Source organism: Squalius cephalus (assembly GCF_949319135.1).
Source record: "Squalius cephalus genome assembly, chromosome: 12".
Taxonomy (NCBI): Eukaryota; Metazoa; Chordata; class Actinopteri; order Cypriniformes; family Leuciscidae; genus Squalius; species Squalius cephalus.
This window is the reverse complement of record NC_137133.1, coordinates 6,845,776-6,867,544: the sequence shown is the minus strand read 5'-3', so window position 1 is coordinate 6,867,544 and position 21,769 is coordinate 6,845,776. Positions and strand designations below refer to the sequence as shown.

The window sequence follows — 21,769 nt, the reverse complement described above, 5'->3', positions numbered from 1 at the left end:
TATTGCAATGATTAAAACCTTATGATTTGTGTCTGTAGACATCAACCTCTCTTAGCCTCTTGTTCTTGATTGGCAGCTGGAAACGGGGGATGGGAGGCTGCAATCAGCCCCTGACTGGCAGTCTGCGCTATTTACAGCTCCTCTCCCAGGGGAAGAGTGTGTCTCGACTCAATCAGACACAAAGAGAATAAAGACAAGGACAGAGATTGATATAAACATTCTCAATCATGTACATTCATTTAACAGGTTAAAGGAAAGGAGTAAGAACATCTGGGGGCGAACACATGATATGGCCACTGCTTGTGGGAGCAGATTATAGATCAGAAAATGATTCAAATGATGTGTCAGATCTAAGAGTGTATTTCTTTCAGCTCCCTAGTTCACTAGTAGTGCGTTAGTAAGTGCACTTTCCAGGGAGTCTGACATTTCTAAGGCTGCCCATGGTTCCACTGCACTGAAACATTCCCAGAATGCACTCACTGTAACAACCCCGAACATCAGATGAAGAGGGAAAGCTTGTAAGCCAGTAAAAAGGTATTGGAGTTATTAAAAGAAGACTAAAAATTAACATATTTTTTGGTTCTTAAACAAAAGTGTGAGGTCAGATTTATTTCCAATTAATACTTTTATTCAGCAATGGTGCATTAAATGACAATAAAGACATGTATAATGTTGCATAAAGATTTCCATTTCAAATAAATGCTGTTCTTTTGACATTTTAATTAATCAAAGAATCCTGAAAAAAGTATTTCCACAGAAATATTAGGCAGCACAACCATTGTCAACTTTGATAATAATATGTTTTGCTTTATTAAAAAATGCAAAACAAGCACATATGTCTTAATGGCACTGTACATTTTAACATCTAACAGCAAATGCATGATGCACATACAGCATTTTCAATTTCAGCTACGTGTGAATGCATGACCTTGAGTCATGAGTGTCCCAATGTTTAGTGGATCCAGGCCCTTGCTAGTGCCTGTTAGTATTCAAGAAATACCGATTCACTTCATAAAGATCTAGGGAGTGAAATGGGACACAGCCAATAGGCTATTTATTTTCTTGCCTTCTCCTCCACACACACACACATCCTTTATTTTATCTTCAACACCTGGAGCTTTTCACCTTTAATGAGCCTTGAAAAGCTATCCACGCTATAAAAATGTATTGATGGCTGGTGTATCCAAGAAAGCTACCCAAACTGATGTTGGCAAACACACACACACATGCACAATCTGTCTGCCTGTGTGAAGCTAATTCATGAAGTGTCTTCAGACTATTGATTTAATTCACTGTCTGTCTCCAGATGATTGTACTTCCTTTTTAGATATAAAATGGGGTAAAAAATCTGAGAACAAATCTGGGACTTTAATTTGGGGGTTTTATTTAAACCTGGAAATAAACAAAGATTTAAAAATATAGAAATACATAATATTAACACAGTGTCTACTCTGGATTGCAACGCTACAAATTCCTGACGGTAAACTGATGCTCTGTTCTATTTCTTACATACTTCAAGCACTTTTGTCCATTTGTCCTTCTGATACAAAGGACAAATGGATTTGAAATGGTCACTTTGTAATGTCCGGTGTGAACCGTCTTCTAGCTGTTGCAGCGTGATGCGACAATGGTCGCGTCCGTTGTAGACATGATGTAAGAAATGTAGTCACTCAATATTATGCAACTATGATTTGAATAAAATGTATGTAATGAAAAAAACGAAAATAGAAGCATTTTCACTAGTGGCCATTTTCACTGTTGAATTTTTTTCTACTGGCTGGTGTAGACACCTCGTTTTCTGCTTCTTTCTTTTTCGTTTAGAGGCTGAGCTAATGGCCAAGAGGGAAGCCCCACCGACGGAAGCCACGGCCCTGGAGGCACTGCTACGAGGTGACGGGATCTTGGACAAGAGAAACAATAACTCGAAAGAGGAAGAGACACTTCTGGAAATCCAGGTAACACATCGACAGTCATTTCTAATTCCTATTCACTACACGACTTCCAAAGTTGTTGGATATACACAACTGTGTATAGTTACCAATGTCAGTTCCAGTCAAAACACTACAGGACTTGGATCGCTGACAGGTCTAGATATTTTACTTGTTAAATATCTCTTGAACAGCTGCGACGCATCTGTTCTTCTCTCAGATCACGTCATTGATTATTCAAACATAGCGATCCTCACTCACATGAACTAGCATTAATTTGCCTCTTGTTGGTGACCTCCATTAACTGATGGTGAAAATCAAGGCAAAAGTAGTTTGTATGTGTGGGTGGCTTAAGGTACAGGTTTTAGCTCTGTTCTAAAAGATTCACAGACAGCAGGGAAAAAACAACAACAAAATACAAATAATAAAATGTAACCATATAATCATGAATAGTAAATAAGCTGTTTCTCTCAAGCCACGGAAAGCTTCTTCTCTAGCTGCATTACTGTATGGTACAGAAGCGCCAAACCAGAGATGGTCTGAAAAGGTTTGAGGCAATGGCGCAGAAGATTATAAAATGCAATCTACCATCAATCAGTGATATCCACCATTCACTGTCACTGTAGAGTCCAATCCATCACCTGAGACCCCCTCCACCTCAGCCACAAGCTGTTTTGTTTCCTACCTTCTGGCAACCAAACAATACCATACTATTAGGGCAAGGACCACTAGACTTGACAGGACACAAATAGCAGCATGCTTTCTACACAATGCACTGCACATTACTATATATCTACTCCATATCACACAAGCAAGAGTGTTGCTCCTGAATATCATTCAGAAAAAACTCACAATTGCAAGTGCGATCTTGGTTCCATAACAACAGTTGAATAAACAAGTTAATATTAAGTTTAACTTGCATTTTAGACCCAATTTTGCCAGTAAATTTTTCAGTTTATGCATCCAAATGATGCCGCAGATAAAACAACCCTCGCATTTCCAAGCAACATACAGTAGATGGCGTTTCGTTCCTGAATGGATAAGTCTCTATGAACTAATTGGTTGAATAAATGATTCAGTGACTCACTCATAAAAACAGGCTTTTGTTTCATTCCTGAATGAATCGACATCTTTCAATAAATCAGTTAAATTATTGATTAAATTACTTATTCATAAAAATAGAAGTAGCTTGTTTTGTTCCTGAATGTCTTTGAATGAATAAGTTGAATTATTCAAAGATTACTCATAAAACAGTTGCTTGTTTTATTCTTGACTGAATCAGCATCTTTGAACAGATCGATTGAATGAACAATACATTTTGAATGAATCGGTTGAATAAACGAGTCATTGACTCACTCATAAAGAATGGAGGACGAGAAATAACTGTTGTACAATTACACATACTTTGAGTGCAAATTGATAAACTTGCAAATTGATTAACATTTGTAGTGTCTCTTATACTATGTCTTATTTTCTGTTTTTGCTACGAAAGCGTACAGCAATAAAGTTCTCCACTATCTCTCTGAATATGTGGACTATTGTCTTTTCTTGTGCAGTGCATTGATCTTTGTCATCTAATCGCTTACCTCAACTTTCTTCATTCTCTGCAGAGGGTGCTTGATGCAGACGAAAATGGGGATGGTTTCCATGACGATGAGGATTTTGAAGTGGACACACCAAAGAGGAAGCATCGAAACAAAGGCAGGGTGAGTGATGAGCATGACTCATCAAAGTCTGTGGATGGTGTGAAGGAAAAAAGGCAAGTGAGAGCAAGAAAAAATGGAGGATTGACACCAGAGTGAGAAATAAAACATGAAAGAGAAATACCTGACTTATGGTGTGTGCAGAGACAGAGAAAAGATAAAGAAATGAGAAATGATCTAAATAGTGATTATGTCATGTAAAAATTGATTGTTATGTATTTTTTTTTATATGTTGATCAGGGTCGAGGCTCTGGGCGCAGGCGAACAGAAGCAGCGGCCAACGACGATCAGGATAAACCCTACGTTTGTGACAGTAAGTGTCAATTTCATCACTTTCATATTCAATGTGTGCCTTAAAGTCTAAGCAACCTGAAATATATATATATATATATAACTTTGTATACATTTGAACTTCAATAGAAAAACTAATTAGGAAAAATTTAATTTGTAACCTAAATCGCCATTATGCATTGGAGTACAAAAGTCTACTTAGAAAATGTGATATTCAAACTCTAATTCAAAATAAACAATGGATTCGAATTTAGAAACATTTTAAAGCTAACGTTAAAATGAATAAAAATATTTATGATTCTGCACTAATCAAATAAGCTAATTTGTGACATTTTGTGACTATCTTGCACCCAGCGCAATTGACTTTGTACACCGACGCATGTATCATTCCTATTTTGCACCCGCACACAGCGGACTTTTCCCTCCACAGACGCACGTCGGTAAATTAGGAAATGAACTTGCGCTCCCGGGGGCGGTTCAGCGCAAAGAGGAGGCGTGTTCCGGTGCAAACGTTCCCTGATGCTATTTTGCAGGTTTAGAAAACAATTCCTCCACTGACCCGGAAAAACCTAGTCTAAAGTCAGTGGCATGTTAATCATATGCTATTTTAAGGGCGCACGCTTGGCCATAATCAATGTAGCGTGTGCACAACGCGCATACACTTTGCTTATCTCATCTACACACAGACGCAGCAGGTTTCATTTTTAGAAAACCATACATTATTAGAAGGAAAAATATTAACACACGAGGGAAATCATTGTGGTGTCCATGAAGATGTGAAAAATAGCCATAAATCTAGCTTACACATTTACCCAAATTTTTATACGCCTGTTTAACCGAAGCTAATTTGGGGGGGTTTCTCCATCCCCATACAGTGTCACTTCTCTGTGTTTTACGGCCCTGACGAGAACGTCGGTCTCCTCGGCTGTGAACCGCTCCTGGTGTGTGCCTGGCAAATCCGCCGCTATAATAGCAATCCGCCATGGAACAAGCGCGCCTGCTCTTAAAGGGAATGTGAGATGTCGCTCTGATTGGTTTATTTCACGCTACACCCAAACCACACCTATGAATAATGAAGCTACTTCAGACCAACCCATTTTAGATTTGCGTCGGGCGCAAGAGTCATTTATCCCGCCGGTATAATAGCAACAGCGCCCAAGACCCGCCCACAGTTACTTGCGTTTTGGCGCTTGATACTTGCGTTTCAGATCGTTAAAATAGGGCCCATTATTTGAATATAATTACACATATTATTTTTTATTTTTATTAAATTATAAAAAGCAATATATTAGTGCAGTATATACATGAATATAACTTAGTAGAAGTGTAACAGTTTTCATTTCACTCTGTTGTCTGTGTTAATCAAGAGATTTGAACTATTTTGACTCTACTGCTGTTTGTTTGGCTGTCTTATTTTGGGGTCCTGAAAAAAGTCTTCCATTTTGTCATATGGTACCTGCCTGTGTTTCTCATCTTGGCATGGTCGCCTGTTATAATATCAAGAGCATGTGACTACCAGAGGAGATACTAGAGCTACTTTGGGTTCCAGAGGCCTCTCTGAATGTAACTTACTTCCTGTATTTTGTTTTCTGTCTCCTCTTTTGCTTTGTGTCTCCTCTGTTTCAGACAGATACAAACAAAAGCATAACTCAAAAACCGCTGACTCAGGTATTCAGCCATGTTGCCATCTTCCTCTTGCTCGGACATATGGGCTATGCTAATGACAAGGCTAATCATTTAATGCTTATGTCGGGGAGGAATTATTAACATTAATCAGCTGGTTCAGTCTTTTTCTCTGTAGCTGCTGTTGATATTTCACAACGCTTGGTCAAAGCTATCATGCATGGCTAACAACACTGCTGCTAAAATAGCAAAGCTTGAACACCTAGCCTTTTCATTGCTGAATCTAGATTTGCAGGCCCTTTTCTAGGTAATCCACTGCATTGCTGGAATGATTGACTCTGGATGTGCAGTTTTCTGAAACGAAATGCATGTAGTCGCTTCCCTTTTCTGGCTTAATGGTCTGTACAAAACATAAGGTCTGTTACATCAAATAGATACTAGGGGTCTAAAGGTGCACTTTTTATTTTTGTCAACATTTTATCCCTATAAAGAAATGAAAAGCACTTTAAACAAATATGATTACAGTGATATCCAATCACATTAGATGAAGACATATTATTGGCCTATAAAATTAAAGAATATACTTAAGTGTGTACTGAATGTAATGCTTTCAGACACTGAATTGCACATTAACTAAAATGAAATTAAAATATATGAAATTTTTATAATTGTATGTGTTTAAAATATGTGCTTTAGTATGTTAGTCATTTAAGCATAAATGTAACAATAAAGATTAAAGACAACCTAAAATAGCACTGAAAAGCATTTAACTGTAATACAATTTACTTCAGAGTAAAAAAAGCGATCATCAGGAAAAACTCTGGGGCTGTCCACTGGTTTGGGCTAGTCGGATTGATTGGACAGGCTTTTAGTATTAGTTCACATTAATATTCTCAGCCAGCTAGCCCTTGGTTACATAAACAGAAGGAAAAAAAAGAAGAAGAAAAATCGAACAGACACCCGTCTGAGGTTAAGCAGGAAAAACTATATAGAGAATGTAATGGTTAATGGTTGTCTTTAAAAATCAAAGAAAAATGTCATAGTTTCTTTCTTAGTTTCTGAGGTTTCATAGTTCTTTAGATACTGTACATCTTGCTTTCCTCCTGTATGGTTTGTTCATCCCTTTTTTTATAGATTTGAAGTGAGAGAATTTATTACTGTGAAAATATTGTGCTTACCTTGCTGGTATTGCAGTCTGCAACCCACAGATGCTTGACATGTTTACTGCATCTTTTCTGTGCTGAGGTTTACATAATATGACAACCTAAGCCAACATTTTCAATAACAGTCAGCAAGCCATTTGTATTCTCTATCCATTAAACACTTCAACGCTATGCTATAGTTATGTGAAAAACCCCATGTGTGTAAATCCCATGGCATTGACATGTGTTCAATCACCGTCGGATAGCACTTTGCCACATTAAAAACTAGATATAAATGCACCTAAGATTTATCAAACAGATTCTGACCACATTCAACAAAGGTGCCATTCAATATAAAAGTGATATAGTTTTGCTCTAAAAAGGTCACTTCACCTATTATATTCCTTGAACTCTTGCAATTTACTGGTCGACACCTTTAGCAGTACCTATAGGTGTTCATGAAGACATACTGTGGGGTTGCAGTGCTAATACTGTGCCTTAAACACCCCGCATGTCTCTCTCACTGGCTGAGAACATGCGGTGTAGATTTTGTGATAGAGCTTTGATTCCACTGCTAGTTGCTTTGTGAATTCCTTAGATATGTGTTAGTGTCCCTGCTTGATCATTAGAATAACTTTGAGACTAAATGAGAAGTGTTTGCCACTAAAATGGATCTCATTGTAACCAATGTTCTTTATCTTAGTCTGTGGGAAGCGTTACAAAAACCGCCCTGGACTAAGCTACCATTATGCCCATACTCACCTTGCTGAAGAGGAGGGTGAAGAAGAACGAGAAACTGAAATCCCCCAGTCTCCTCCTGTCCACCACGAAAATCACAAACGTAAGTTCATTTAATAAATAAATGTTTTAATATCTAAGCTTCTGTTCCAACACCCAACATACCATGTAGCCATTAGATGTTTGTTCAGCACATTGCTGTTTTTAAGCCGATTTTAAGCACTCTGCTTTGTGTTGTGCCAAAAAAGATATCTTAATGTCAGCAAGAAATGGGAATTCACTTAAATTAATCTTAAAGGGATTATTTACCCAAAAATGAAAATTCTGTCTTTAATTACTCACCCTCATGTCATTCCAAACCCCTAAGACTTTCGTTCATCTTCGTTCATGACTCGCTCAAACGTCCTGCGTAACACGAGAATGAACCTCATTGGTTCTCACACGTCAAGCGAACATGCTTGAGCTATTCTTTTAATAATCTTATTGTGAACAATTCATCCATGCATATGTTTCTTTAAAAAAAAATATTTTAACCTTGTAATATTAAATAAAAAATGGTCCTGTCTGACTTTTCTCTGGTGGCGTATACTAGACATCATTTAGGCCATGTGTCCACCAAAGTGTTTTTTCCTAAGGCCAGCATATTTTTTCAGTTGTTTTCAATGGGAGCGCCGCATATTTGAAAACGACAGCAGCGTGGCGTGGCGCTGCACGTCTGTGGTCATGTTCCAACTGGCACACTTCATGTGCACTTGCGGTCTTGTGGACTTGCAATGGCTGTGGCCGATATGCACCCTCAATGCACACTCTTTCCGAGCTCACGAGCTCCGCAGCAGACCTATACCTGACGGCCAAAGTGCCATTACGTCATGAAAGTGTGGACTCGCGAGGGCTTAGGGTTCCATTTGGGACTGGGCCTATTTCACGCTGTTTTTGGGGGGGGGGACGCTGAGAGCTTAAAAATGTTCAACCTCACCGACCAACAGCCACATCCTGCTTGTAAAACAGCAACAGATGACAACAACAAGCACAATTCGGAAACAAATAATTTAAAACAAGACCAAATACTCTACATTTTATCAACATTTTTATATTCAGAAACACATGTAATATATTTCACACAAATATCTATGGAGATATTTCATTCTAATTAGATGGAAATATTTTCTATTGATACTTTTCAATACTAAAATCTTGTCATATTTAACTCTTCCCTTTATTTTAATTTGCACTATTTTTACAGCACAGAAAGGGCCTGATGGCACGATCATCCCTAATGACTACTGTGACTTCTGTCTGGGAGACTCGGGCTCTAACAGGAAGACAGGCCAGGCTGAGGAGTTGGTTTCCTGTTCAGACTGCGGCCGCTCTGGTGAGTCCGTTCACTTCACTGTATTCTCTATTACTCACAGTAACAGTTACAGTATCTGCTCATGTTAGATCAAGTAGGATAGTTTCACCTCCATCTAGCCTTATTCTCACTCTGAGGGAGATTTTTACTATGGCATAGCCGATAGAAATTTTTAACAAATAAATATTTTTAAAATGTATTGCCAGAACAAACAAACAGTAAAAGCTGTCAAAGACAGTATTCAGAGATTTCTCTCTCTCTCTGTAATCAATGTAATGGTGCTCTAAAATGGGCCAGATTACAGTAGGTACAGTATATTTGGTTTGACTACAAATCAGAAGCGCATAGATGTTTGTATTAAGTTTAAGTCATGTTAGTCTTCTATTTAAAGGAATCAGAAATGTATGATCATTATACACACATCATTCTTGTTTTTAAGGGAATTTAATGTAAAAAAAAGGTTTTGCACACATACACATTGGACTACAGAAAAAAAACATTTAGCTTTTATATATATACATGTAATGTCATGCATATAACATTTATATTTTATTTTCTAGAAATTATGATACCAATTATAATAATAATTTTTAATATATTTTTGAGTTGATCTTGAAAAAGCCCATGAAATTTAGTGTATATGTATCCATCAAAAGTAAAATTAAAATCCCATTTTAATGCTTTATCATGCCATGCATCAATAGCACATTTCATCAGCTTGTTTGTGCATATCCCATCTTTTCGTGTTTTTTGCTAGAGCATGTTTGTTTATTTGTTTTATGGAGTTTCGCTGAATGTGATTTGGGTTTGGCTTGGCATAACCGTGTCATATTGAAATGATTTCCCAGACACAGATTAATACTATTAGAAAGGCTTCTTAATGGAGAGTTGCCATTAGCAGTGATTTAAAACCAGACTGGGCTTAATCTGTGCCCCGAAAATCAGCACAGTGGGTTCAGAGATATGCAGATTAGTGGTCGACCGATATTCGTTTTTTTTATGGCCGATGCGATATCTTAGAGAGCAGGGTGGCCGATATAAAGCCGATATATTTATACTTTATATCTATCCTAATATTTACTTAATATTTAATAAATAATTTGAAATTGATTTAAAAAATAAATCTGTAAAATAAACATAATTTAGAAGGCAACTTCTTAATTATGTAATCCTATTGCAGTATTTTAACAAATAAAGAAATATTAATAAAAAATATGAATAGAAAGATAATAAAAAAAAATGAATAAAAAGAAAGTAAACACTGTTACCAACAGGAGAATCGGTAATCTGGTAAGTTTGTGCACACTGGGAATCATATTTTTTAAATAAAGACAAGGAAACAGTAATTTTACATACAGCACATATGTGAACACATAGTGAACTGGATATAGTGCAGAATATTTTGAAATCAAGGGTTTAAAGTTTGTCGATCGTGTGTCTCCAGTGAAGCTGAACTCTCTTGTCCGTATTCAATTCACACAGACCGACCGTCGTGCACAGAATACACGCGTTATTATGCAGGCTACAAATGCACACTTCAGAAGATCTCACAGCTGGATTCGACAAAGTCTGCATGGTTTGAGAAATAAAATGTTTATTCGATATTAAAAATTGGTCATGGCGATATATAGGCATATATATCGGTCGACCACTAATGCAGATTACCACTGTCTTCATACAGTTGTTTATCTGTTTCAGTCTTGGTGTTTATTCGTGAATTCTTGCGCCATTTAGAAACATGTTGCATTAAAAGCAACATGTGAGCAGAGGTGGGACAGTATAATTTACTTACTAAATGTAATCAGTAACGTAATACAAATATAACAATATAAAAATATTTGACTGCACTTAATAACTTTTGGAATTATCATGCATGTGACTTGAGAAAATGAATAATTACTATTTGATTTTTACTTAAATATATTTTGTGCAACAAAACAACAACAAAAAAATCTTAGCAATAATATTGAACTTTTTTATCTTAAAATGTAGAATCATGGAAATAAAATACCGATAAAATAAATTCATTAATACCGTTGTTTACTGCCAAGATTTTGTGCCGTACAAAAAGACATTTCAATAAAAATCATCTAGTTGATATTCATTTTCTGCTAAGACTGTTTTGACCATGGCTAGGTCACGGTCGGAAAGAGAAAACTGCTTTCTGAGTGTAATGGGATTCTATTAAAGCAAAAGAAAACATTAAATCATGCCCTTTTGCAAGGCTGATGCCAAAATGATAAAGTCCAAAAGCATCATACCACCATAGGCATTGGGGGGGACAAGACCCCACCAATATTTGATATTTCTTTATGCATTGCTCTGTTTGTTATTAGGATGGCAGACAGTTTAAACATTTTAGGCGGGTTTGACTCAGCGGCCTAACAGTGCTCGTCAATGTCAAAATGGTGACCAATCAGATCAAAGAAGGCGGAGCTTAATGTTCACTGTGAATTCCAACTCGTTGCTTTTAGTTTTTACAGTGAAAGAGTGCGTGCGTGGTAAGATATAAGTAGCCATACATAAGACTAATTTAGATTGCTCAGGTCGATTCGAAAAGTTTACAAGGTGGCGGAGAACATTTGCTCGCTGTAATTATTTTCAGTCTTTTAAAAAAAAAAATCATGCTTGCATTTAGAATGTGCATTGTGTTTGTAAGTGTAGATGTGTGAGCCAAATCCTGCAGTGATGAGAATGTGACGTGGCCTTTTTGTTCATCTCTTCGAGTGCTTGTGTTTTGCGTTTTTTTGTTTTACTCTTGCTAGCAAATGGTCCTGGAAGGGTCCCATGTATATTTCCTTAAATGATTTAACTCTAAACATGTTCAAATTTAACTGTTTAGGGCATTATCAATTATCCCAGTTCACATGTACAAAATATTCTCATATTCATTTTGCTCATATGCTTCCATTCTTTATGTTTTTTTTCCTTTTTTGGCTGTGTGATCCATTGCCTTCTCATAATCGAATGGTGTAGCAAGCACAGGGAGAGACCAAATGATGTATTCTTCAGTAAAACAAAATATTGATAAAAGGTATGGTTCATCCAGAAATGAAAATTCTGTCATTAATTACTCCCCTTCACGTTGTTCAAAGCCTGGAGGAAAGAAAGTCATACAGGGTTTGGAACAGCATTCAGGGAGTAAATAATGACAGAATTTTCATTTTGGCTGTACTCTCCCTTTAAAAGATTCATGATTCACATACAGCTATTAAGGCGCTTTTATCTACAACCAATCATAAGCACATATTCAGGCAATTGCAAGGGCATCAGACATGCAAGCCGTAGTCCCTTAATGTATGAGTAACTGCAAGTACTGCAAGTTGTCCAAGCTCAGAGGAGTGTGAGTCCTAGCTGACTGCAGTGTTACTTGTGTGTGTTTCCACTGTGATGCTGATATGTCCGTCATGCATGTCAGCTGATCGCGTCGCTGGGACCAGGGCGAAGAGGAGGACGGGTGGAGTTCTGGACATGTTCGGCGACACGTCAGAAAGCGAGGCGTCCACCTTTCACGGCTTTGAGGAGGACGACCTGGACGGGCTTCTGTCCGACGACAGCACAGGCTCGCCTCAGTACAGATAGACAAAGGAGAAACCTCAAGAAAACAGCATCAGAGAAACTTTCGGCATGTGTCTGCTGCCTGTTTTTTTCTTTTCCTTTTTTTCCTGTTGTTTTGCAGCAGCATGCATAATGGATTCCCAACTCCAGACACAAAGTTAACTTCAGGAATTGCTTTCAAAAGGACAAGTTGCAGCCTTTTATAAATTAAGGAATGTTGTTTTTATTGCTTCTCACTTCTGTATACTGAGAGGTGCTAGTTATCGGACAGAGGAGCCATTACTTCTGGACTGTTTGTTTTCCGAAATGGAAAACGCTGACGTTCCCAGTGTGTGGACGTTGATTACACATCGCCATGTAAGATAAAATGCCTACTATGTGGAAATTAACTTTAGAAATAGACATTACAGCATTTCGAACCTCAAGGAGGAGAAAATACTCAACATGTGTCTGTAGGTCGGACAGTGAAGAGGGTTTTTTGTTCCTACCTCTGGTTAAATACAATATTTGCTAAGAAAGGGATCAGGAGAAGGCAGAAAGGGCTGAGGCCAGGCTCTGATTGGATCCTGAGGGAAGGGAGGACAGTTTGCAGAGAGGTAAGAGCCAGTTGGCATTTAAATGTCCATCTCTCCTCCTTTCTCAGGACAGCTACAACAACAACAACAACAACAACAAAAAGACATTTGAAATCAGTTTACTGGAGGATACATGATACTTGGCCTCTCCCTAGTTTTGTTGAGTAAGAAGACTCATATTTTTGGAGTAACTTCCCTTTACTATTCAGGAAACTCTCCTTAAACAACAGGTACAAGAAGGGGTACAATTGTAGCATATGTGCAATGATTCCCATGAAGGCTTTGTTTTGCAAATAAAATCTGGACCATTCACCTCTGTTAAGAGATCCAGCTCTGAGGATTGACTGTATATGTGTAACTGCAAATAATACACTGGATTGCAAGGTCATAAGCTTCCTACATTCAATGGGAAAATGCAGTAAATGTGAACTAGAAAGCAGAATACATGCAATAAATGGCACAATACACAATAGTCACAGGGACATCACCCAGTTAATATGGGGAAATTTCATTGTATCCATTTTGTATGAACAAAATTAGCTATATTCGCTCTTTAAAAGCTCTTCTATTTATTGTTATGGTGAACTCATGTGTCACTTTTCAATTTAAACTGTTGCGAAAAATGTTCCGTATTAATGCTTTCGATCTTGTCTCTATTTCAGGGCACTCATTTTTGAAAACAAAACTATAATTTATTAAGATATTGTTTAATGTATATAAGCCCACAAATTGTTGCAGGCTAAACCAGTTGTTCTAAAACAGCTCTTGATGCTATCTCTCCCAGTGTTTCAATGTCTAAACTTTGTTTAACATTTGAAGTTCAGTTCATTTAATACTAAGCCAAAGGGCAACATGGCTAGAGATGATGCTTGTAACTGCTTCTGTGTCATGCAGACCTGTGGCACAAACCACACAGAACACACTTCATGCAACCTGTCGCCCCTGCTGTGGTCGCTGCTGAGTCCTGTTACTCCAAATGTCAGCCTGCAAGTCTTTCACTGGATTTTGTTACTGAAAACATTAAACATTTTTCATTTTATGAATTATGAATGAGTTGATTTTGTTTCAAGGAAGGGAAACAGGGGACATGTTATATGCGGTGACCTCAAACAGTATTTGAACACTTACAAATGTCTGAATGACACACCCCTGGTTTCACAGACAAGGCTTAAGCTAGTCCCAGACTAAAATGCATGTTTGAGCTGTTTTAACTGAAAGCAACTTGCACTGACCTATCTTGTATAATGTCAGTGCCATTGTTTTGTCTCAAGATGCACACCAGTGATGTTTTTTCTTAGGCATGTTTATAAAAGCTATAAACTAAGGCCTAATCCTGGCTTAATCTAAGACCATAAAATATCAAACTAATCTTTTTTTTTTTAAGTAAATGATCCTAAACCTCATCTCAGAACTAACCACTATTATGAGCCGTTTTTAACTGGTTCAAGGTCATTTAAGTGGATGCATGAAGTCAGTTCCCATCAAGTTCAAATTGATGTTTCACTAATGTCTTACAAACAAAAGTGTCACAAAATTGCCTTTATTTCGAATGGTATATTGTTTTATACATTGAAACCTAGCAAACTTATTTTTGTGAAATGTTTTGTTTGAAAAATATGTGCCATATTTCTTTAAAATAAATTCCACTTTCTTGCATTGCACAAAGACATTCACACATGTTTGAGTGTTGCTTGTGACCAAATGATTTGGGGTCATTGTAGTTTATAGTTTCAATGCAACTTAGAGCACTCTATCAAAATATTAGACATAAAAAACGAGTTAATAAGAATTTTATCTGAATTTTGATGCACATAATGATGTACTGATGAATCAACATCAGGCATGTTTCCATACACTTGCAGGGAATAAATCAAGGCAAAAGATGCATGTCGGCATAACGTGGCATAATGTACTCAACACAGTTCTGCATACCAGGGACAGATCCACGAAGAGGAACGAGGTACTGTAGCGACGCTCCTAGGGAAAGAGCTTCGCATAACATCCCACTCAAGCCAAGACCCCGCATGCTTTCCAAACTGGAAAAACTACACATGTTTTACTGAGCATCCAAGCAAGAGGAGCCTGCTGTTCTCACAGTCTCGTTGAGGAAATGAGCAGGCCGAGGAAATGACACCTCCCTAAAAGACAGACAGACAGAGAGAGAGAGAGAGAGAGAGAGAGGCAGATACGAGAGATTACAGAACCATCTGGCATTTTCCAAACCTGCTCACCCTCTCTCTGTGTATGAAGAGCAGAACAGAAGGTGGAGCTGTTATAGGAAACTGTTGTTCATTCATTCATACAAATCGTGTGTAATAAATGTGTCTTATCCGTTCATCTATCTATATATCTATCTATCTATATATCTATCTATATATCTGTCTGTCTGTATATCCATCCATTTATATCTGTCTGTCCGTCCATCCATCCATCCATCTTAAAGTACATAAATTACATTAATAAACTACTTAATGATTAGTCTTATGACATTTTATGTGGATTTGTGTTTTTCTCTAATATATTGTTAGTACATCTGAAAATGATCTGAGTTTAGCTACACTTCTTTCCGTCAGATTATTCTCTCATCTTTCTCTTTCACCAGGCCATCCTTCATGTCTGCAGTTCACAGACAACATGATGCAGGCTGTGCGAACATACCAGTGGCAGTGCATCGAGTGTAAATCCTGCAGTCTGTGTGGCACCTCCGAGAACGACGTGAGTGTTTCAGTCCTAATGGAGGACATATAAAACAGTGTGTGAGCATAAAGAAACTCAAAAAAATCTCAAACAAGATTCCCAAAGCACTCTTTACCTGTACATTTGAAATTACTGACAGACCACTTTACTAATATTTTAATTATATGCCAGCCTCCTCATATGGTTGAGTGTGTGTGTGTGTGAGAGAGAGTTAACAGCTTGGTGATGTCGTCCTCTTGTAGGATCAGCTTCTGTTCTGCGATGACTGTGATCGGGGATACCACATGTACTGCCTCAAGCCTCCTATGACACAGCCACCTGAGGGTAAGATCACTTCACATCATTTGCATAGATCCAGTGCGAAAATTTGCCATAGTGTTGTGCTGGATTGTTATATTTTACGTCTGGCCTATATTAACATGCAAATATATGACAGTTTTTCTCAGTCCCTTTGGGACATTTCTTGAATCATCCTTAAAGGAACACGCTGACATTTTGGGACGTTAGCTTATTCACCGTATCCCCCAGAGTTAGATAAGTCCATACATACCCTTTTCATCTCCGTGCGTGCCGTAACTCTGTCTGACGCACCCACCGCTAGCCTAGCTTAGCACAAAGACTGGAGGTAAATGGCTCCAGCTAGCATCACAAACATCATAAGCACATAGAGGCGGCAGTGGCTCAGTGGCTCGTGTAGGATGTCTACAAACTGGAAGGTTGGTGGTTCAATCCCTGGTTCCACCTGACCAAGTGTCGAGGTGTCCATGAGCAAGACATCCAACCCCAGCTGCTCCCGACGAGCTGGATGGCGCCTTGCATGGCTTTGTCTTTTCTACAATCTTGGCCTCTTCTACCTCTTCCACTGTTTTTCCTCCCTACCCTTCCACCATGCATCCTTAATCCTCTTCTTCTTCTTCCTGGCTGTTGACCCTGTTTGTTTCCTTGTTGTTCTTTTATTGTCAGAATCTGTTGTGCTCCGTCTATATGTGCTTGCCAAACGAAGCTTCATGAGCTATTTTAGAGAACTGCTCGATCATTGGTTGATCAAGCCCTTTCCATTTGTCTATCTGCATCCACAGGAAGTTGGAGTTGTCATCTGTGTCTTGATCTGCTGAAGGATAAAGCATCTGGTTTCGGAGAGCCGTAAGCGTTGAGGTCCCACACAGACACACACACAGCAGACTCAGGATGGATGTTTGTCATGTTTTCCTCTGGAGTTTTCCTCCTGTAGTGTGAAGTGGAGATTTCCTCTACCTCCGTGTTACAAACATTTCCCTCAATCACGTCTAGGCAATCGACAGGTCACAAACATAGCGAATCCAAAGGCAGGATTGGGTCCAGATTGTCTGCTCGCCTAGAAATACAACTCATATTTATATGAAAAGTACTTAGTTAAATAGCAAAACCAGTATTAGAACTATATTGAAGTGATAATGAACCTCTTGTACACACAAAAATCTCCTGAGCTGTGATTCCAAGGCATTTTTTCTTTGAAATTACGATTGACAAAACCAGTTTTAAGAAGTAGGAGATTTTAAAGTTAATATCATGGTGACAAGCTGTTTGTACTGTAAATCTGTAAGTAATTAAAAACAACATTACCCAGAGACACACACCAGTGGTATAAAGCAGACCCCTTTTCATTTGATTTGGTTTCTTTTCACTTTAATCATGTTTTTAATGTGTGCATGATGTAAGCTCACAGGATTTATATATTTATATATTTTTTGCAAAGACATTTTTGGCTTGTACAAAAAAAAAATAATAATAATGAGGATAAATGTGATTAGAAGCTCATCTTTCTTACTGGGATCATCATTCAGGTAGACATTTAGAAACAATCCATGCATCAAAGCAATAGTTTTGTGTGGTATATAGTTTTTACTATTATCAGGACTGGAAAATAGTGTTTTTTATTTTTATTATCGTATTCAAATACACCTAATGCTTTTCTTTGTGCAATGACAATACTGGCATGCATTGTATTGTCTTTTCAAGCCTGCTTTTTTCCCCTTTAAGTTCTATTTTCTAACTATTAAGTGTGAACACATTGACTGTTCAAATCTTTATGTTATTCTGTGTCTGACATATCTGGTTATGCTCCAGGAACATTTTAGTTTTGTGACATAGAACCTTCTATTGTTCCATCCGCCTGTTTGGAGCCCTTCATACCTCTCTGAGTGAAACATCTGTTCACTCCATTTTGTATTTCTTTGCTCATGATATATTAGCATTTCTATTTCCATCTGGACATTCTCTCATGTCATTCCCAGCTCCTTCACCTGTATAATACATTAGAGGCTCTATTTTCAGAGCCAATTCATCAACACTCTCCAGATCCGGCGATCTGTTGAATATTTTAGCTATGCATTTTTGTCTATTTCAAAGGTCATCTACATTACATTTACATTCGTTTTTTTGGCAGATGATTATTTGCCAATGAGATATTGGCATTAACATGGTAAAAAAGCAGTGAGCAATGTCTTAAAGGTTCCAAAATCAAAGTAGTTTTGATGATGCTCTTTTTCTAACCATAGGAAAGCCATTTTTGTTTAGAATAAAAAGAAAAGAAAAAAATGACTGAAGAAAAAGAAAAAGAACTGACAGCTGATGCAGTATGACTTTTCACACTTAAAATTGTTAACCCATTCTAATTCCCGGGTTATCTTTTTTCATGTTTTGCACTGTATTCAGGTTTCGAGATTTCTCACTGTACAAATGTAAATCCTGGGTTAATGTTCTTTTTTGGATATTTGCAAAGATGGGCTATCAATTGGGCGAACACAAGCGCCTTGTTAAAATAATTATGTCTTCCTTTCTAAAGTAAAAGTGTTATATATTTCATTGCCTGTGGTTAAAATGGGGTTAAAGGGATAGGTCACCCCAAAACATTTTTTAAATTGTCATCATTTACTCTCCCTCAAGTTGTTCCAAACCTGTATCAATTTCTTTCTTCTGCTGAACACAAAAGATGATATTTTGAAGAATGTCGGTAACCAAACAGTTGGACCCATAGTATTTTTATTTTCCATAGCCTACTATGGAAGTTTCTAGGACCTATCAACTGTTTGGTTACTAACATTCTTCCAAATATCTTTCTTTGTGTTCGGCAGAAGAAAGAAATTCGTACAGGTTTGGAACAACTTGAGGGAGAGTAAATGACAGAATTTTTATTTTTGGGTGAACTATCCCTTTAAAAAAAGACGATATAGTTAAGTAGCAGCTTCAACAGAAGTGTAGAGAGTAGTTCAATACGAACGGATTTCTTCTAGTCCAAGAGTAGAAAAATTCAGTTTTGAGATATAAGCACGATAATCATTCCAATTAATTTGTGTCATGGACTGTTACAATGACATTTCTTGTATATAATCACCTGTAATACAAACACAAATATTGAATACTTTTTAATCCTTTCCAGTCACGAGAATCGTTTTGTAGTTTTTTATTATTATTTCTTATGCCCTTTTCTTCTTATCCTTGTTATAATGTAAAATGTAATAAAAAGATAATTAAATCCAAGGCTCTGCTGATTTCATTATTATTATTATTTTTAACGAAATTGGTTGTACCGCTCATGCTTACCACTAGAGAGCAGCACATACACATTAACAGACGAGCTGAGAAACTCCACCTTACCTCTATCCATTTAGTGCTGATATTTCGGTTCGGTTTCATAAAATCCTTCCCCAACAGCTTTACTGACATTAAGTTAAATTTAGCTCATGGAATCACAATTCTCTGATATAGCAATATATGTCACAACAAACATTTAATAGATGTTTAATGGACCATCACGCACAGTTTGAACTAAAAATACATGACAAAATGGTGCGAGCAGAGAAAAATGAAAAAGCATTCTTGAGCTCTCCAAATGAAGGTTTATTGAAGGTCTCAGGACTTCAGTTCCTCCTTTCCATTATCTTGACCTATTTCGTCCTCGTCTTTTTTTCAATGAAAAAACAAAAACGAAAACAACCTAAAGGCAATAAAAGTCTTTAGAAATATTCCATGCATAGGTTTGTGCTGAATATGGCACTTGTGCCTCTAAGTTATATTCCACGTTAAGTATTCTACACATAATCTTCCATATTCAGGATTGCTGCAAAGTCTATACATTCCATTTAAACCTAATGTACAGTTATGAGTCAAATCAACTACCTGAAAATGTGTAGAGGAAATGTTAACCGAACACATTTCTGTTCTGCCATTTGACCGTTTTTACACTTTTGGGCAAATGAGAGAATTTATGTCATTCAAGTCTATGTGTCTCTGGCAGTGATGCTGCTTCAGGGAACAATGTATGCAGATATGTTAAGAGTGAAGGGCTGTGATCCCCAGAAAATTGTGCTCCGAGCAAATCATCATCATCATCATCATCATCAGACTAATCACTACACCAACACTAAGCGACATGAAGCGCTTACATTCTACATTGAATCTACAATACCTTACATTAAAGCAAAGACAAACATAGCGGACAAGAACCAATGTGTTGGTTTCAAACATACAGTAATATCGGATGCTTATGAAAGCCCAATTTCATAATTATGGGATAAAAAGTCGAAATTATGAGTCATAATTTATTTTTAGACTTTAACAATAATAATTTCTAGACTTTTTGTCATCTTTTGTGTATAACTAGTCATTTCTGTTTTTATGACAATGTTTTTTTCTAAATTTTTACATTTTATCCCATACATTTCAATCTAAAATTGACTTATTTTGCCATATTTTTATGTGGTGGAATGTGCCTCAATAGATGCTCCTAAATAATTGTATGTTGTTATTTGTTATTAAAGCTGTTCAGGAAACATACTGACCAAGTATCTCTGGCATCCAGTGTTCCTTACTTGTGCAAAAGCAATATTCTGTGCTCTGAATCATCCTACAATACTAACACTTTTATTGTCCAGCTCAGTATTTCTTTATTCCTCAATAAAACTGAGTCTAAAAGGTATCACTCTACATCGTTCTCATCTCAGTTAGAAGTATCATGTGCTAATAGGCGAGTATAACACATCCAGTAGACACAGAATAGATAATTCTAGTCTCTTCAAAATGGCAGGAGTAATAACAATGTGCTTTTCTGATCCCCTTCGCTTCCACATTCATTCTTCATATTCAGTGACTGTTCAACACAAAGAAAAGTTCTGTGCAAACCTTAACCACAGTCACCGAAAGCCCTTGACACGTTCTTCACTCCTTTGGAATGCTCTGAAGATTTGAGACACATCCTCGTAACGGACTGATTACTGCACACCTTGTTTTCAGATCTGACAATGAACGTTTTTTAAATGGATATCCAGCGAGACAGTCCTGTCCTTTCTGCAGTTTGGTTATAGGTATCATATAAACGTGTAATGGTTCTCTAGATGGTACTGGGAAATCTGACATTCATGTATGCAGTCTGTGCAGTCGCTGATTTAATAGACGCAGACAACACTGTTGCTGTTTGGAGATTTTCTTGGACTTATTGCATGCTGCCATCTAGAGTCGGTAGCTGTGCGGTGTTCGGGTGGGTTTTGGAGAGAGGGTGGTCCGTACACATGGCCCGCCGTGGCCACGATGCTTCCACCCCAAAAAACTGCACTTTCTCTGGAGGGGTCTGGACTTCGGAAAAGCCAGGACTCGTCAGGAGGACTGCATGAGGCCTGTCAGTCGTTTACTTGTCAGAGACTTGCCCTGAAACACAGTTACATTGTTATTAAATGTCAAAACTCTTTTAAAGAGTCAGTTAAAAACATATCTTGCTCTTGCATATGAATGTTACAATTCATCAGCAAATTCCAAATACAGTGGCATATCATTTATACAATAACGACATACATTTTTACTTTATAACAATGTATAAATTCATAAATTGCATGTACTGTATGTATTTTTATGTAATGTATTTATTTTATAATCAAAGATAGGGGTACATAAATTATAGATGTTCCGATTTTAAAATAACGTAATTAAAAAAATTATTTATAACACGCACGCACACACACACAATGTATTTATTTGTTTACATTATTATCAAAGACGGGTGGGTGAAATTAAATAAAATTTTAAAAAGTAAAAAAAATGTTCAAATATGCAGATTTATATCTAAATATATACTATATCTATATCGAATTAACTTCACTGTCCAGTGAAATAAGCAATTAAAATAAAATCT

General features: G+C 37.2%; 2 protein-coding genes across 13 annotated transcripts in view; one reads left to right on the top strand and one right to left on the bottom strand.

Annotated features, from left to right (window-relative positions):
• dpf3 (double PHD fingers 3) overlaps positions 1 to 19,070 on the top strand; it is a 33,521-nt gene extending 14,451 nt beyond the window's left edge. The window contains exons 4-12 of one of the 5 annotated variants that reach the window (XM_079887668.1): positions 1,822 to 1,955; positions 3,539 to 3,634; positions 3,872 to 3,944; positions 5,549 to 5,590; positions 7,391 to 7,528; positions 8,669 to 8,797; positions 15,512 to 15,624; positions 15,849 to 15,930; positions 16,686 to 19,070. In XM_079887668.1, the coding sequence (XP_079743794.1) occupies positions 1,822 to 1,955; positions 3,539 to 3,634; positions 3,872 to 3,944; positions 5,549 to 5,590; positions 7,391 to 7,528; positions 8,669 to 8,797; positions 15,512 to 15,624; positions 15,849 to 15,930; positions 16,686 to 16,753 (875 nt within the window). In that variant the 3' untranslated portion in view covers positions 16,754 to 19,070. Of the gene's footprint in view, positions 1 to 1,821; positions 1,956 to 3,538; positions 3,635 to 3,871; positions 3,945 to 5,548; positions 5,591 to 7,390; positions 7,529 to 8,668; positions 8,798 to 12,194; positions 14,274 to 15,511; positions 15,625 to 15,848; positions 15,931 to 16,685 lie in introns of those variants that run through there. The other 4 variants (XM_079887669.1, XM_079887671.1, XM_079887670.1 and 1 more) reach the window with 4 other exon arrangements.
• A 396-nt stretch (positions 19,071 to 19,466) lies between these two features.
• rgs6 (regulator of G protein signaling 6) overlaps positions 19,467 to 21,769 on the bottom strand; it is a 73,359-nt gene continuing 71,056 nt past the window's right edge. For all 8 annotated transcript variants that reach the window (XM_079887663.1, XM_079887661.1, XM_079887660.1 and 5 more), the window contains one exon: positions 19,467 to 21,288. In XM_079887663.1, the coding sequence (XP_079743789.1) occupies positions 21,238 to 21,288 (51 nt within the window). In that variant the 3' untranslated portion in view covers positions 19,467 to 21,237. The remainder of the gene's footprint in view (positions 21,289 to 21,769) is intronic.